Source organism: Canis lupus, chromosome X, assembly GCF_003254725.2.
Source record: "Canis lupus dingo isolate Sandy chromosome X, ASM325472v2, whole genome shotgun sequence".
NCBI classification, from domain to species: domain Eukaryota; kingdom Metazoa; phylum Chordata; class Mammalia; order Carnivora; family Canidae; genus Canis; species Canis lupus.
In genome coordinates this window covers 57,416,512-57,432,626 of record NC_064281.1, presented here as the reverse complement: position 1 = coordinate 57,432,626, position 16,115 = coordinate 57,416,512, and the positions used below count along the sequence as shown (strand labels likewise).

Below are 16,115 nucleotides of genomic sequence, written 5' to 3'. Positions count from 1 at the left end.
AGGGATAAACAAAGAAATCCATAGTCAGGTATATCATAATGAAACTGCCAAAAAGTGAAGCCAAAGCAAATATTATATAAGCAGTAAGAGAAACATAAAATACTACCACATAGAGAAATAATAATTCAAATAACTGATTTCCCAGCAGAAATTATAAAAGCCAGAACAAAGTAACACATATTTAAATGGCTGAAAAAAGGAAATATCAGCCTAAAATAATCTACCGAGAAAAATTACTAGCAGGAATGAAAATATAATAAAGACATTCTCAGATGATAGAAAACTAAGAATATATAGCCTCTGAGGGCTTCTCTATAAGAACTGCTAAAAGAAGTGCTTCATGTAGAAGGGAAATACCAGAAGGAAACCTGAATCATCAAGAATAAAGAGTAACAAATATTTATCTGGATAATCCAACAGATTATTTATCTTTCTTGAATTCTTTAAAATTATTTTAAGGATGAAAACAAAAGATATGAACATCTTCTGATAGTTTTCAATGTATGCCAATGCAATACATGACATTACAGCATAAAAGATAGCAAGTTAAAGGACCTAAATGATGTTAATGTTTCTACATTCCAAATTATAGGGTCAAAGAGACAGTCAAAACTTAAATATGTATTGTGTAACCCCTAAAGCAAATACTTTAAAAAGCTATATAAAAAGATACAGTTAAAAATAATAAAATAAATGGAAAACTAAAAGGTATCCAAATAACCCAAAAGAATGCAAAAAGGGGGGGGGGAGAACAAAAAAGAAACAGAAAACAGTAAGTAGTAAACCTAAATCCAAATATATCAAAATTTACATTAAATACAAATTTTGGGGGTGCCTAGATAGCTCAGTCAGTTTTAAGTGTCTGTCTTTGGCTCAGGTCATCATCCTGCAGTCCTGGGATAGAGCCCCACATCAGGCTCCCTGCTCGCCAAGGAGTCTGCTCTTCTCTCTGTAGCATTCCAGCTGTTCTCTCTTCAAATCTCAGGCCAAATTTGTAGGTTTTCAGGATGATCTGAAAGTTATCTAGGTAAGTTGGTGGGGACAGGTGACTTGAGGACCCTACTCTTCCGACATCTTGCCCCGCCCCATAAGGAGTTTGCTTCTCCCTCTCCCTCTACTGCTACCCCTGCTTGTGCTCTCTTGCAGTGTCAAATAAATTAAAATATAGATAGATAGATAGATAGATAGATAGATAGATAGATAGATAGATAGTCAGTCAGTCAGTCTAAGGGCACCTTGTGGCTCAGTGGTTGAGCATCTGCCTTTGGCTCAGGTAGTGATCCCAAGGTCTTGGAATTGAGTCCCACATCGGGTTCCCTGAAGGAAGCCTGCTTCTCCCTCTGCCTCTCTCTCTGTGTCTCTCATGAATAAATAAATAACAAAAATTTTTAAAAATATATGTGTGTGTGTATATATACAAAGCCCAACCACTAAAACTCAAACACAAAAATTGTCAGGATGACCAAAAAAAAAAACAGAAAAAGAAAAAATCAGGATGCCTGGGTAGCTCAGCAGTAGAGCGTCTGCCTTTGGCTCAGGGCATGATCCCAGTTTGGGAATCGAATCCCACATCAGCTCCCTGTGAGGAGCCTGCTTCTCCCTCTGCCTATGTCTCTGCCTCTGTCTCTCACGAATAAATAAGTAAATCTTTAAAAGAAGAAAAAAGGAAAAGAAAAAAGTCATTTAAAGAAATCTTATCAGGGACACCTGGGTGGCTCAGTGGTTGGGCACCTGCCTTCAGCCCAGGGCATGATCCTAGAGTCCTGGAATCGAGTCCTACATCAGGCTCCCTGCATGGAGCCTGCTTCTCTCTCTGCCTGTGTCTCTGCCTTTCTCTGTGTGTGTTTCTCACAAATAAATAAATAAAATATTTTAAAAAAATAAAAAATAAAGAAATCTTATCAGGCCACTGCCTAACAACTAAGATAATGGAATGGAGACTTTAATGACTACCTATGACAAGGTATATAGTCTGCAAAAATAGTTTAGAAAAGTAATTAAACAAGCAGATGACTGCACCCCACAATAATCAACAACACAAACCCTAGGGAGAGAGGAAATACTGATTTCCAGAGCCACCATACTACCAAATTCAAAGTGCCTACTTTTCAAGAAAATTTTTCATTAAAAAATTATTAGGCATCTAAACAAACAAGTAAGTATGGCCCATTCACAGAAAGAAAAAAGTTAGCAGAAAGGGTCCCTAAGCCCGGACATTAAACTTTGTAGAAAAATCAACTATCATAAATATGCCAAAGAGCTAACAGAAACCATGGACAAAAACCAAGAGAACAGCATATCAATAAACAGAAAATAACAATAAATGATAGAAATTACAAAAAGGAAACATATACAAATTCTAAACTGAAAAGCACAATAAACGAAATGAAAAATTTTAGAGGGGTTCAACATAAAATTTCAATAGGCTGAAGAAAAAATAAAGGACCATGAAGATAGGTAAATTAAGATTATTCAGTCTGAGGAATGGAAAAGGAAAAAAAAGGAAGAATATGAAAAGAGCCTAAGAGACAACATTAAGTGTACCAACACATGCAAAATGAGGCTAGAACAAAATGATTCATGAAGAATATCTGAATAGTAGCCAATCTCCATATCTTAAAATTCAATGAACCCCAAAGAGAATAAACTCAAAGACGTGCACAATGAGATGTAGTATAATCAAACTGTTGAAATCCTCCCCCTAAAAATGCTAAGAGCAAGGAAAGAGAAGCAACCCATTATCAGAAATCAGAGGCCAGAAGGCAGTGCAATGACATATTTAAACTGCTGAAAGAAAAAAGCTGCCAACCAATAAATCTACATCTGATAAAAATATCTTTCAAAACTAAAGGAAAAAGATCAGCTTATAGTATGACAGCATGAAGAACCCGAGTGACCTGCTGCTCCCCACTGAAAGTGATGAAAACTATTTTTCTTTAAAAGCCATTTAAAGCCTCTGGAAACTGATCTAAGGACAAACAGCAAATGAAACATATAGTCAAGAACAACTTCAAAAATCCACTAACAGGGCAGCCCGGGTGGCTCAGCGGTTTAGCGCCGCCTTCAGCCCAGGGTGTGATCCTGGAGACCCGGAATCAAGTCCCATGTCAGGCTCCCTGCATGGAGCCTGCTTCTTCTTCTGCCTGTATCTGTGCCTCTCTCTCTCTGTGTGTGTCTCTCATGAATAAATAAATAAAACCTAAAAAAAAAAAAAATCCACTAACAAAGATGAGTCTCTATTTGAACCAAGACCATTCCCCTTCCCTCCCTCTCTCATCTTGAGCTCAAGGAAAGGGAATCTCTACTCCAGATTCCTGCAACCAAGAACACAGGGCTCCCTTTCCACCCCTCCCACCAAGACCCAATTCAGAGGGCTTTCCTCCCAGGAGGAACAGTTTCTTATCCAGCCCCCAGCTGCCTGTTAACAGGGTTGAGAGTCCTGGGCAAGTGTGGTTGAAAGGTAGGAGTTCCAGCCCTTTCAGCCCCCCCGGTAGAATGTATAATTTATTGGGTGTGGTGCATGGAAAACACTGGGGCCCTGACCATCCTTGTCCTGGGTTGTGAAGAGAGAAAAGCAAACCCTGATGACATCTGGCTGCACTTGCCCCTCCACAACCTACTGTCACTCAGAAAGAAATTTGCCTTGTTCCTACCTCATCACCAGAGACCAGGCTTTTGTTTGAGCGAAGAAGTAGACATTAAAACAGATAGCTCTTAATTTCTTCCCAAAAGGACTGACTTCATTTGCAAGAGCATGGAGAAAGTCCCAAGTCTAAAGGAGACCTAAAAAACAGTGAGGTTGTAATAAAAGCCAGTTAGCAGATTCAAAATATAGAGGCTGAACTAACTGTAGGTAAGCTAATTTGCAAGAAAAGAACTGCAGACTAAAACAAGTGGGAGGAGCCCTCCTGGGGTCAGAACAAATATCAAATACTAACCTCAAAAACTATTTCTTCAAAGGACCCACATTTTGATTGGATTAACATTCAAAGTAGTTTATGCCCCAGGGCGTTGTGGAAAACAATTAGTTCCCAGTAAGGGGATCTTGGCTGCTGGGTGTGGACAGGGAAAGACAACCTTAACAAAACCAGTCATCCCAGGGTAACTGTGGGCATATTCAAATTGCCCCTCCCTGAGGACCAACTTCTGAGGATTAACCTTGTGGGAAAAAAAGACTACAATGAGATACGACTTCACATCCACTAGGATGGCTAGAATTGGATGAAGTCAGATAATGACAAGAGTTGGTGAGAATGTAGACAAGTTAGAGCCCTCATACACTGCTGCTGTGATTGTAAAATGGCGCAGCCACTTTGGAAGAATCAGGCAGTTTTTCAGGCAATTAAACATTGCTACCATATGACCCAGCAAAAACAGTCTTTAAGTATACACCTAGAGAACTTTTCTTGTTTAGAAAGAGTCCTAGCAAAAGAAAAAAAAAGTATACACCTAGAGAAATGATAACATGTCTACAAAGAAATTTATACATGAATGTTTTAGCAGAATTATTAATAGCCTAAAGGTGGAAACAACCTAAATGTCCATCAATGAATGAATGCATAAACAAAATGCGGTAAATCATAATTTGAAACATTATTCAGTCATAAATAGAATGAAGTACTGATACACGCTATAACATGAACTTTGAAGCATTATGCTAAGTGAAAGAAGTCAATCACAATAGACCACGTATTATATGATTCCATTCATACAGGATGTTCAAAACTGAGATATCTATAGAGAATAAAGGTAGATTAGGCATTGCCTAGGGCTGAGCAGATAGGGTTCAAGGGGATATGCAGTTATGGCTAAACGGCATGGACTTCTTGGGGTGATGAAAATACTCTAAAATGACTGTAGTGATGGCTGTACATAGATTAAAAACCACTGAACTGTACACTTTAAGTGGGTAATTGTATGGCGTGTGAATTATATTTTATCTATCAAAACAGACAGGAAAAATTAAGACATTTCCAGATAAAGAAAATCTGAGGGAATTTCTTCCTAATAGGCCTACCCTACAAGAACTGCCAAAGGGACTTCTTCAGGCTAAAATGGAAGGATAATAGAAAGTAACTCAAAAGCGTAGGAAGAAATAAAGAACATGGGTAAAGATAACTACATAGATAAATATAAAAGCCAGTACTATTGTGTTTTTGGTTTGCAACTCCTCGTTTTTTTTCTATGACTTAAAAAGAAACGAACAAGCTGATCCTATAACTCATATGGAACTGCAAGGGACCCTGAAAAGCCAAAATAATCTTGAAAAAGAACAACAAAGTTAAAAGAGTGGCACTTTGCAATTTTAAAACTTACTACAATCTACAGTAATCAAAATAGTGTGGTACTAGTATAATGACAGATACAGAGACAAATGGAATAATTTTGAATGACCTGAGCTAAACCTATATACATCTATGGCTAACTGATTTCAACAAGAGTGCCAAGACCATTCAATAGGGAGTGGACAAGTCTCTTCGATGTATGGTGCTGGGACAACTGGCTATGTGCATATAAAAAAATGAAGCTGGACCTCACATCATATATAAAAATTAACTCAAAATAAATCAATGGCATATATATAAGAGCTAAAACTATGAAGTATTTAGAAGAATACATAGAGATAAATCTTCATGACTTTGGACAAAAAATTCTTAGATTTGACACTGAAAACACAAGCAACGAAAGAAAAAAATAGACAAACTGGGCTTCAAATTTTTTAAAAATTGTACACCAAACCAAAGGACATCCTAAAGTATGAAAAATACCTACAGAATGGGAAAAAAATTTCCAAACCATATATAACAGTTGAGAATATATAAATAATTCTTACAACTCACCAACAAAAATACCCAAATTAAAAAATGGGCAAAGGACCGGAATAGACATTTCTGCAAAGAAAACAAATGATCAACAAGCACAAGAAAACATGCCCCAAGTCAGTCTTTAGGAAAACGCAAATCTAATCAATGACATACCACTTCAAACTTATTAAAATGGTTCTAATTTTCTTAAAACAAAACAAAAACAAAGAATAACAAGTGTTGGCAAGAAGCATGGTAATTCCATGTGTAACCTAAAAAGAAATCCCCATACTATTTTCCACAGTGGCTGCACCATTTTAAATCCCAAAAGCAATGTACCAGGGTTCCAATTTCTCTACTTCCTTTCCAACATTTCCTGTGTTGTTTTTTTTTTTTTTTTTAATTAGATTCTGCCTTCAACTTAGGAGAAACTTCAAATGCCCCCTGTTACTGTAATCCAGATAACAGGCACTTAAAAATTAAAAATTCATCTTTATTGACACTTCTTTTAAAAATTTATCTTCAAAATTTATTTAAAAATTACCCATCCTAGAAGTAGTTCCACACGTCACAAAAGTTTAAGAAATGCATGGGAAATAAAACCACTGTTTAAAATAATGGTTACCTCTAGGGATGAAGGAAGAAAAGAGATGCATTCAGGAATGGGTACACAAAGAACTTCAACTATTATAGCAATGTATTATTTTTATGTTTGGATGGTGAATACTGTATTTTTTTTTTGTATCTCTCATTAAGTTAGTTATGTTTATATATCTTAAGTACTTCATAACATATGTAGAAAGCCCCCCAAAAAAGACAAAGGAAAAAAGTTAATCTTATACTCCCTCATCACCTCTTCCACCAAAGACACAAGATCATACTAGGCATCTGCAACTTACTTTTCTCACGTAACTATTGTAATAGCATTCTCTAGATCAAAAGTGTGTAAAGAGGTAAATCTGTTTCTAGAGCTGCAAAGTATTGCATAGACACAAACGTCCCACAATTTACTCAAACATTTTATAGAAGGTTATGCAGGTTGTTTCCAGTTACACGTCATAAAAACAAAGTTGCAAATTTTTTACTGTCTTCCCCCAAAAATATTATGCTTAATATAAATTTATTTTCACCAAGAGATTTGAACACGGAAAATCTAGCTCTTTTCCTACTGAGTAATCAAGGTAAGACACAAAATAATTTAACAATTCCCTCAGAGATTACCTGTACGCACGCACACACCTACCTCTGAACAGAACAATGCACTTTCAAAACAAATGATAAGTATTATATTACCCAGAAGTCATCTGAAACATAAAGGACATTAAAAAAAAATTTTTTTTAAATCTAGCCTACAATGAGTATGTTAAAATTGATTAGTTTATCAAAACTACAACGTTTGCTAGCGAAATACAGCATGAAGAAAATAAGGGAAAGTAGGTCCAACAGGTTAGGCTGCTCCTGAAAGCGCTGTGGGGAGAAAAAAAAAATCTCTCATTTTGGGCCCGCATGGTGTCAATAAAAACCCATTTAAACAAGGAAAAATGAAAGGGAAACGGCTCAGAATCTCTTCTACGAGCTACTATCCGCTTCATCAGTGGTGGTAAGGTGACTAAATAAGGAAATTACTTTCCGATATTTTAAAAAAAGGTGAGAGACAGAAAAATGAAAAACAGGCCGGCTTCTCCTCCCTCCCCAGGCCGGCCACGCGATTCCGAAGTGTGTAGCCTTCCTACCGGACATTTCTCTGGCGGATGTGAAGCTTAGCACTCACCACAAAACAAAAGTTGGCGAGTTTCTGTACTTTCCTCAGATTTGTTCATTGGCTGCTTTCCAAACCTAGTAAGCTGGCAGTACTCACCCTCTCAGTACGAAAGCCGCCATCTTAGGTTTTAGATGAGCTCTAGGGGAAAAAGTGATAAAAGCCTGGAGCGGGCGTTACAGCAAAATAAGTCCCGCGCCCAACCGCCGTGCACTGCTGAAATGGCTCCGCCAACAACGTGACCCAGCCTGCCTGCGGCCCCTCCCCCAGTTTTCCAGAGCCGGTGCCCTTCCTTTTAGGCACAACCTTTGTCCTCATTGAAATTGCCTCATTCTTGCTTCTTTTCTTTCTTTTCCTTTTAGTTTTTCATCCCAAATTTGTTTTACCTTTGCCACTACTCCTTTCTTCTTTCTACATTCTAGATATCTCTGGTTCTCCTCGACTTTCAGTTACCTCATACATGTACAGCATTTTATAATAGACAAAACTGTCTTTCTGTTATTTTACCAAATTATTATAATACTATAAGGTAAGCTGGGAACTGAGTTTCCCAATTTTACAAATGAAGAAACTAAGCCCAGAAAAGTGGACCAATTTTCCAAAAGCTGCAACAGCTAGTACATGTTAGAGTGCACAGAACCTAATTCTTTTTGCTTCAGTGAGCCCCGTTCTGCTAGAGATCGAGGTCTAATTCATCCGACTAATTGAAAAGATAGGAAAAATAGAAAGAGTGTGAGCCTAAATTCATATAGTAAGTCAGTGACAAAACTGGATTCAAAACAAGTTGCTTCCTTGTTTAATTCTGTGACAGAAAGCAACTTCATAAAGGGGTTGAGATGCTGTTCTCTGGCCCAAAATTCTTTCCTCTTTTGACTGAGCTCAGCCCTGACACTTTTAAGAAACCTCTAAAAACGTTTATTTTATTCTGTCCCACTCCATGCAGGAAAATACACTAAACATGTTTTAAAAACGAGGCTGAAACTTCTTTGTGAAGCATTGTTCATGAATGATGTGAAAGAGTGGTGGGTGAGGGTTTGTGCTGTGTAAGTATGGAAAAGACAAGTTAGCAGTCCTGATCCCTTTCCAAAGGTATAGTTTTTCTCTCCATTCAAATGTTATCTCTAGGTTTGTACAAGAACCCAGCATAGAATACCGAATACCTCGTATTTTATTTATTTTCATCATTACTCTCTTTTTTTATTTTGATAATAGTCACTCTCAAATAGAAGTTAATCGTAGATAATTGTGTAAACTTCTGGGCCTTGATTTATGGCCATTCTTGTGTAAAATACTGGTGCCATTCTGTATTGTCAGTAATCCATGTAGTGAGATGAAGAGGTCTTAGCTTAAGTTTGAGGTGTGTAATTACCTGGAGTTTAGACAAGTTTGAGCACATCTTGGAAACTGGTAGGGCAGGCCACTAGAAGACAATTGCAGAGAAAACTCCTGATCTCTTGAGAAATAACTTATCCTAAGAGAAGAGGGAGTCAAACAATTTAGAATAAATGGAAAATCAATTCTGAGTATTGCAGGGGATTTGGTTGTACTACAAAGTGTATTTATTTTGAACTAGGTATACAACATCTCTCTGCGGCAATTTAAGGGTAGGTAGAAAAGTGGAGAACATTAAGTGAAACCTATTTCAGTTTTACTCTGATGACTGTCATAACTTTTTCTGTCTAGAACAAATGACCATTTGGATTTAAAGGAAATACATGTAAATAAATAAACAGCAGGAAGCATTAATAGAACAATAAGCTTATGAAATTGTTAGTTAATTTTAGGGGGGGAACCCTGATGCATTGTTTTATTTAGTGGTGTTTCAAATGAAAAAGTGCTGTAACAGGAGACCTATGGGGAGAAAAGCTCTGTTAATTCACAGCAAAGGTAGAAACTTCATACCCTTACCTCTACCCACTCATATTTCTCCTAGTCTACCTGCCTTGATGCCAAGAAAAATGCCTCCAGAAAACACCAGAGACAGAATTTTCTGGCCAGGCTACAATATTTGCTCTTCAAGGCTGATCCTGTTGTCCTCCTGGACTCCTGGTCCAATTAGTACCTGCTCCATTCTCTCTAAGATCCCAGTTTTCCTCTTTCATTGCAATTGTTTCAAAGGTAAGAAAAATGACTCCTCCAAGTATATAAAATCCAAATAGGGAAAAGAAGAGTTGGGGTTTCACCATCAACTGGCAGACTCTCAGTTGGAGAATTTACAAAGATAATTTCACAGGCAATGATCTCTGGGACAATAGTTTCTCTTACTTTTGCATTTATTTTTTAACACAAGCAAATGAGTAATGAACCTGTATATGACAGTCCAAATGATAGATGCATGCATAGTTAGACTGGAATACATTGATTTGAGACATGAATTGAGAAAAGGTACAAGTGATATGGCAAACAGGAGACCAGATATAACAGAATTTATTCATTCATTATGAACTTGCATGTAGGGGTGCCTGGGTGGTTCAGTCCATTAAGCATCTAACTCTTGGGTTTCAGCTCAGGTCATAATCTCGGGGTCGTGAGATTGAGCCCCAAGTCAGGTTCCACACTGCTTGAGACTCTTTCCCTCTCCCTCCCCCTGCACCCCTCTCCCCAGCTCACATGAGTGCACTTGTGCACTCTTTCGAATAAAAAGAATAAATCTTAAAATAAAAAAGAACTTGCATGTAAAGAATAGGGCTACACAAGACGGTGGTAGAGAATACAAATATGAATGAAACCCAGTATTGGTCCTCAAGATTAGGCTCAAGCTGGGGAGGGGAAAATAAAAGGAGTTTTAGAAGAATTACAAGGAGTATCTTTATATCAGACACTGTACTAGGATTAAGATGGGAGTAAAAGTAAGGTTTGATATAAAAAGATGGGGATGAATTTACCATGATTCTTAGCCTCAGGGAAATTACAGATCAGTGGAGAAAAATAAAACATGAAGCTAGATAATGTTTTTTATTAGAAGACTCAAGAAGATGAAAAAGTATTTAATACATATAGTACATACATTTCACACCTAAAATGATTTCTAAGATGATACATGTTGCAAGGCACTGTACTAAGTGATGTAGGGTATGGGAAGAACAACAACAAGAAGACATCTATAAATGTGCTTTGAACTGTTGAGGGCATTTATACAAAATGAAGATGTATAATGAGACTTGTAAAATCACACAACTTCCTCTGTGTAAAGTTGACCTGTCCTGAAGATCTTTTGTTGAAACGTAATTCACATACTATAAAATTCATCATTTCAAGGAGTATGATTCAGTAGTTGTTAGTACACTCACAGATTTGTGTAACCACCACCACTATCTAATTTCAGAACATTTTCATTACCCCAAAAGGAAACTCCATACACCCATAATCACTCATCCCCTCTCCTTCCTCCCACAAACAAGTCCCTGGCATTGGGATGCCTGGGGTGGCTCAACGGTTGAGTCTTTGGCTCAGGGCATGATCCTGGGGTCGGGATCCAGTCCCACGGGAGCCCGCTTCTCTCTGCCTCTCTCTCTCTCTCTCTCTCTCTCTCTCTGTGTGTGTCTATCATGAATAAATAAATAAAAGCTTTTTAAAAGAAAAACATGTCCGTGGCAAATTCTAATTTATTTTCTGTCTTTATGTATTTCAGATCCCTTCTGAAAATTTCCTGTAAATTAAATAATACAGCAGGTCGTCTTCTGTGACTGGCTTTTTTCGCTTAGCATGATATTATCAGGGCTTATGCATGATATAGCATATATTAGTACTTTATCTTTTTTCCATTCCTTTTATGATTAAATAATATCTCATTGTATGGAAACACAACATATTGTTTTCCAATATGCATGTTTGAATTATTTCCACTTACTAGTTCTTATGAATAATGCTGCTATGAACATTTGTGTACAAGTTTTTGTGTGGATACATTTTCAATTCCCTTGGGCATATAACTGGGTATAGAATTGCTGGATAATATGGTAGCCCTATGTTGAACCCTTTGAAGAATTGCAAACTGTTTTCCAAGGCACTGTGCCATTTTAACATCACCACCAGCAAGTATCAGAGTGCCAATCTCTCCACATCTTCATTAACATTTGTCATTTTAATTATAGTTAGCTTAGTAGGTGTGAAGTAGTATCTCATTGTGGTTTTGATTTACATTTCCCTGATGGATAACAAAGTAGAGCATCTTTGTATGTACTTATTGGCCATTTGCACATCTTCTTTGGAGAAATGTCTATTCATATCCTTTGCTCATTTTCCAATTGGATTATTGGTCCTTTACTATTGAGTTGAAATATATATATATATATATATACCTGGATATGTGTTCATTATCAGATATGTGGTTTGCAAATATTTTCTCTTTTTCTATGGATTTTTTCAATTTATTGATGTGTCATCTAAAGCACAAAAGATTTTAATTTTGATTAAGTATAATTTATCAGTTTTTCCTTTCATTCCTTGGACTTTTGATATCATATCTAAGGAACTATTCTATAACTTAAGGGCATGAAGATGTACACCTAAGTTTTCTTCTAAGATTTTTATAGTTTTATCATTTACACTTAGATTGTTAATCTAATTTGAAATATTTTTTGTATATTGTGGAAAAAAGGTATCTAACTTCTTTCTTTCACATGTAAATATTCAGTTGTTACAGCACTATATGTTTAAAAAACCAGTCTTTCTTTGTAGGTAATTGATCATAAAATGTGAAGGTTTATTTCTTTTATTTTTTTTTAAAGGTTTATTTCTGAACTCTCAATTCTATTTCATTTATTTATATTTCTAACCTATGACTCTAACACAAATCTTGATTACTGTAGCTTTGAAGTGAGTTTTAGAATTAAGAGGTATGAGTGCTAAAACTGTATTCCTTTTTTTCTGGATTGTTTTCAGTATTCTGGTCCTGGGACTCCTGGATGGCTCAGCGGTTGAGCCTTTGGCTCAGGGCATAATCCCGGAGTCTTGGAATCCTGTCTTGCATCAGGCTCCCTGCATGGGGCCTGTTTCTCCCTCTGCCTATGTCTCTGCCTCTCTCTCCTTGTGTCTCTAATGAACAAATAAATAAAATATTTTAAAAAATAAATATTCTGGTCCTTTGTGGTTTCATATTAATTTTAGGATCACCTTGGCAATTTTTGAAATAATCAAGCTGGAATTTTGATAGGATCTGGTTTTCTTTTTTTTTTTTTAAGATTTTGTGCATTTATTTGAGAGAGAGAGAGAACACAAACAGGGGGAGTAACAGAGGGAGAGGGAAAAGCAGGGCTCAGCCTCAGGACCCTGGTATCATGACCTGAGCCGAAGGCAGACACTTAACCAACTGTGCTATCCAGGTGCACCAATAGGGACTGTGGTGAATGTGTACAAAATTTGGCAGAGTATCAACATCATAACAGTATTAAGTCTTCCAATCCGTGAACATGGAATGGATGTTTTCCCACATATTTAGTTCTTAAATTTTTATTAATGATATTTTGTACCTTTTTCATGTATAAGTTTTGTACTTTGTTGTTAAATTTATTCCTAAGTGTTTCTGATGCTATTTTAAATTTAAAAAATTTAAAGGTTATTTATTTATTCATTCATGAGAGATACAGAGAGAGGCAGAGACACAGGCAGAGGGAGGAGAAGCAGGCTCCATGTAGGAGCCTAATGTGGGACTCAATCCCAGAACTCTGGGATCACACCCTGAGCTGAAGGCAGATGCTCAACCACTGAGCCACCCAGGCATCCCTTAAATAAAATTGCTTCCTTAATTTCACTTTCAGATTGTTCATTGCAAATGTGTGAAAATATAACTGTTGTATGTTGGTTTTGTATTGTACAACCCTATCAAAATGATGTATTAGTTCTAGTTCTAGTATTTTTATGGATTCCTTAGAATTTTCTGTATACAAAATTATGACATTTGAAAGTAGATAGAGGGGCAGCCTGGGTGGCTCAGTGGTTTAGCACTGCCTTCAGCCCAGGGCGTGATCCTGGGGACCCGGGCTCCCTGCATGGAGCTTGGTTCGACCTCTGCCTGTGTCTCTGCCTCTTTCTCTGTCTCTCATGAATAAATAAATAAAATCTTAAAAAAAAGTAGATATAGTTTTATTTATTTCTTTTTTAATTTAAATTCAATTTGTTGATTTATACTGTATTATTAATTTCAAGGGTAGAATCCAGTGAAGTTTTACTTCTTTCTTAATTTGGATTTATTTTATACCCTTTTCTTTCCTAATTTCCCTGGACAGAATCTCTACTACAAGAGTGAATAGAATAGAAGAGGAAGAGTAAGGAGTGCTTGTGTGGAACAGTCAGTTAAGTGTTCAACCCTTGGTCTCAGGTCTTGGTCTCAGAGTCAAGAGATTGAGCCCCATAGCAGGTTCCCTGCTGAGCGTGGAGTTGGCTTGGGATTCTTTCTCCTTCTCCCTCTGCTCCTCACACTTGTGCTCACTCTCTCTTTCAAATAAATAAATAAATCTCTTTTTTTAATAAGTAAATCTTTAAAAAAAAAGTAGTGAGAGGAAAATATCCTTGGCCTATTCCTGATCTAAGAAGAAAGGGTTTTTATTGGTGCTGTATTAGCTTCCTATTGCCACTATAACAATTTACTGCAAAGTTAGTGATTGAGTGTAACACAAAATTATTCTCTTAACATTTCTGGAGGTTGGGAATCTAAAATCAGTTGCACTTAGTTAAAAACAAGATGTCAGGAGATCTGTTTCTTCTGGAGGATCTAGGGAAGAATCTGCTTCCTTGCATTTTCTTGCTTCTAGAGACTACATGCATTCCGTGGCTCATGGGCTCCATCCTCCATCTCCAAATTCAGTAGTGTAACATCGTCTCTAATCTCTCATATTCTCTCTTTGACTCTGATCCCCTGCCTTCCTCTTATAGGGAAACTTGTGATTACATTGAGCACACCCAAATAATCCAGCATAATCTCCACATCTTAAGATCTTACTAACATCTTGTAAAGACTATTTTACTATGTGAAATAACATAGTAACATATTCACAGTTTCTAGGAATTAGAACAGGAGCCATTATTCAGCCATCAAAGGTGCCCTTCTTCAGTTTGGGTAAATTCTCTTCTATTCCTACTTTGTTGAGTGTTTTTTGTTTTGTTTTGTTTGTCATGAAAGGGGTTTGGATTTTGTTAAAGTTTTTTCCTACATCTACTGAGATGATCATGTGTTTTTTGCACTTTATTCTATTAATAGGGTGATTGATTCTTATATATTGAACCAATCTAGTATTTCTGTAATAAATTCCACTTCTTCATGACATATAATCCCCTTTATATGTTCCCAGGTTCAGTTTGATAGTATTTTGTTGAAGATTTTTGTGTTTATATTCATCAAAATCATCATCATCGTCGTCGTCGTCGTCGTCATCATCATCTTCATTAGCAGCAAGTTTTACTTTTTTCTGTGGAAACATGCTACCACTTCCAGGGGCAGAATGCTTTCCAGATATACTAAGGAGTTTCATATCCTCTTCTTTTTCATCTTTTGACTCTGCATCTTCCTCCACAGCTACTAAGTGCTGTCCACTAATATGCACAGGCCCCGAACCACATTTCAACTGTAAGACTACAGGTGGTGTTATTTCAAAGCCCCCAAGGGACACTGTTGGCTGTACAGACATCTTCAAAGTTGCCAGTGTGACTTTAATTGGACCCCCTTCATAATTCATTGCCTCTGCTTCAACAATGTGCAATTTATCCTTTGCACCAGCTCCCAAACTGACCGTTCTTAAAGATAACTGGTGCTCATTTTCATCATTATCCACCTTAAAGTGGTAATCTTTGTCAGCTTTTACTTCACAACCGAAAAGATAGTTCTGGAGCCTCAAGGGGCTCATGTCCATGTCCAATGAATCTTCCATGGGGTGGTAGTTTGCACTTAGTTGGGAGAGAAGGCAGAAGGAGGCACACGACTACTGTTCCACAGAACAGCCACACAGGAGGGAATCACACCAGAGGCTATTTACTTTTCTTTTTATTTTATGTTCAGATTCAGGAAGAATATTCATATCTCTTTGCATTCATAAAATGTACTTTCAAAGTTTTTTTTCATGACCATTAAAAATAAGTAGAAACAAAAAAATAAGTAGAAACATGTATATGGGAACACACATATTTCCTTTTGCCTCAGGCTCTAATATGGCTCAGCACAGCACTGCAGTTTCTGTTTTTATTAAAAGTTTCAATATTTTGTTCATCATAGATTTTTACATTAATTTTAATTTTAGGGGATCCCTGGGTGGCTCAGCATTTTAACACCTGCCTTCAGCCCAGGGCATGATCCTGGAGTCCTGGGATTGAGTCCCGCATCAGGCTCCCTGCATGGAGCCTGCTTCTCCCTCTGCCTGTGTCTCTGCCCCCACCCCCATGTGTCTCCCATGAATAAATGGATAAAATTTAAAATTTTTTTTAATTTTAAAGAAATATTGCATTCATGACCTCACACCTACTAGAATGGCCATAACCGAAAGACAACGAGCATTGGCAAGAATGTGGAGAAACTGAACCTTCATACATGTATTTCTGGTGAGAATGTAAAATGAAGGGAT

General features: G+C 37.0%; 1 protein-coding gene and 1 pseudogene across 1 annotated transcript; both read right to left on the bottom strand.

Moving 5' to 3' along the window:
• Nucleotides 1–7,787, bottom strand: part of LOC112671859 (elongation factor 1-alpha 1-like) — a 74,646-nt pseudogene extending 66,859 nt beyond the window's left edge.
• Nucleotides 7,788–14,888: 7,101 nt separating this feature from the next.
• On the bottom strand, nucleotides 14,889–15,428 carry LOC112671943 (nucleophosmin-like; the record flags this gene model as incomplete). Its single annotated transcript, XM_035712121.1, has 1 exon — nucleotides 14,889–15,428. A coding segment is annotated over exon 1 (540 nt), but the record flags the coding sequence as incomplete, so codon positions are not given.
• Nucleotides 15,429–16,115: the final 687 nt, after the last annotated feature.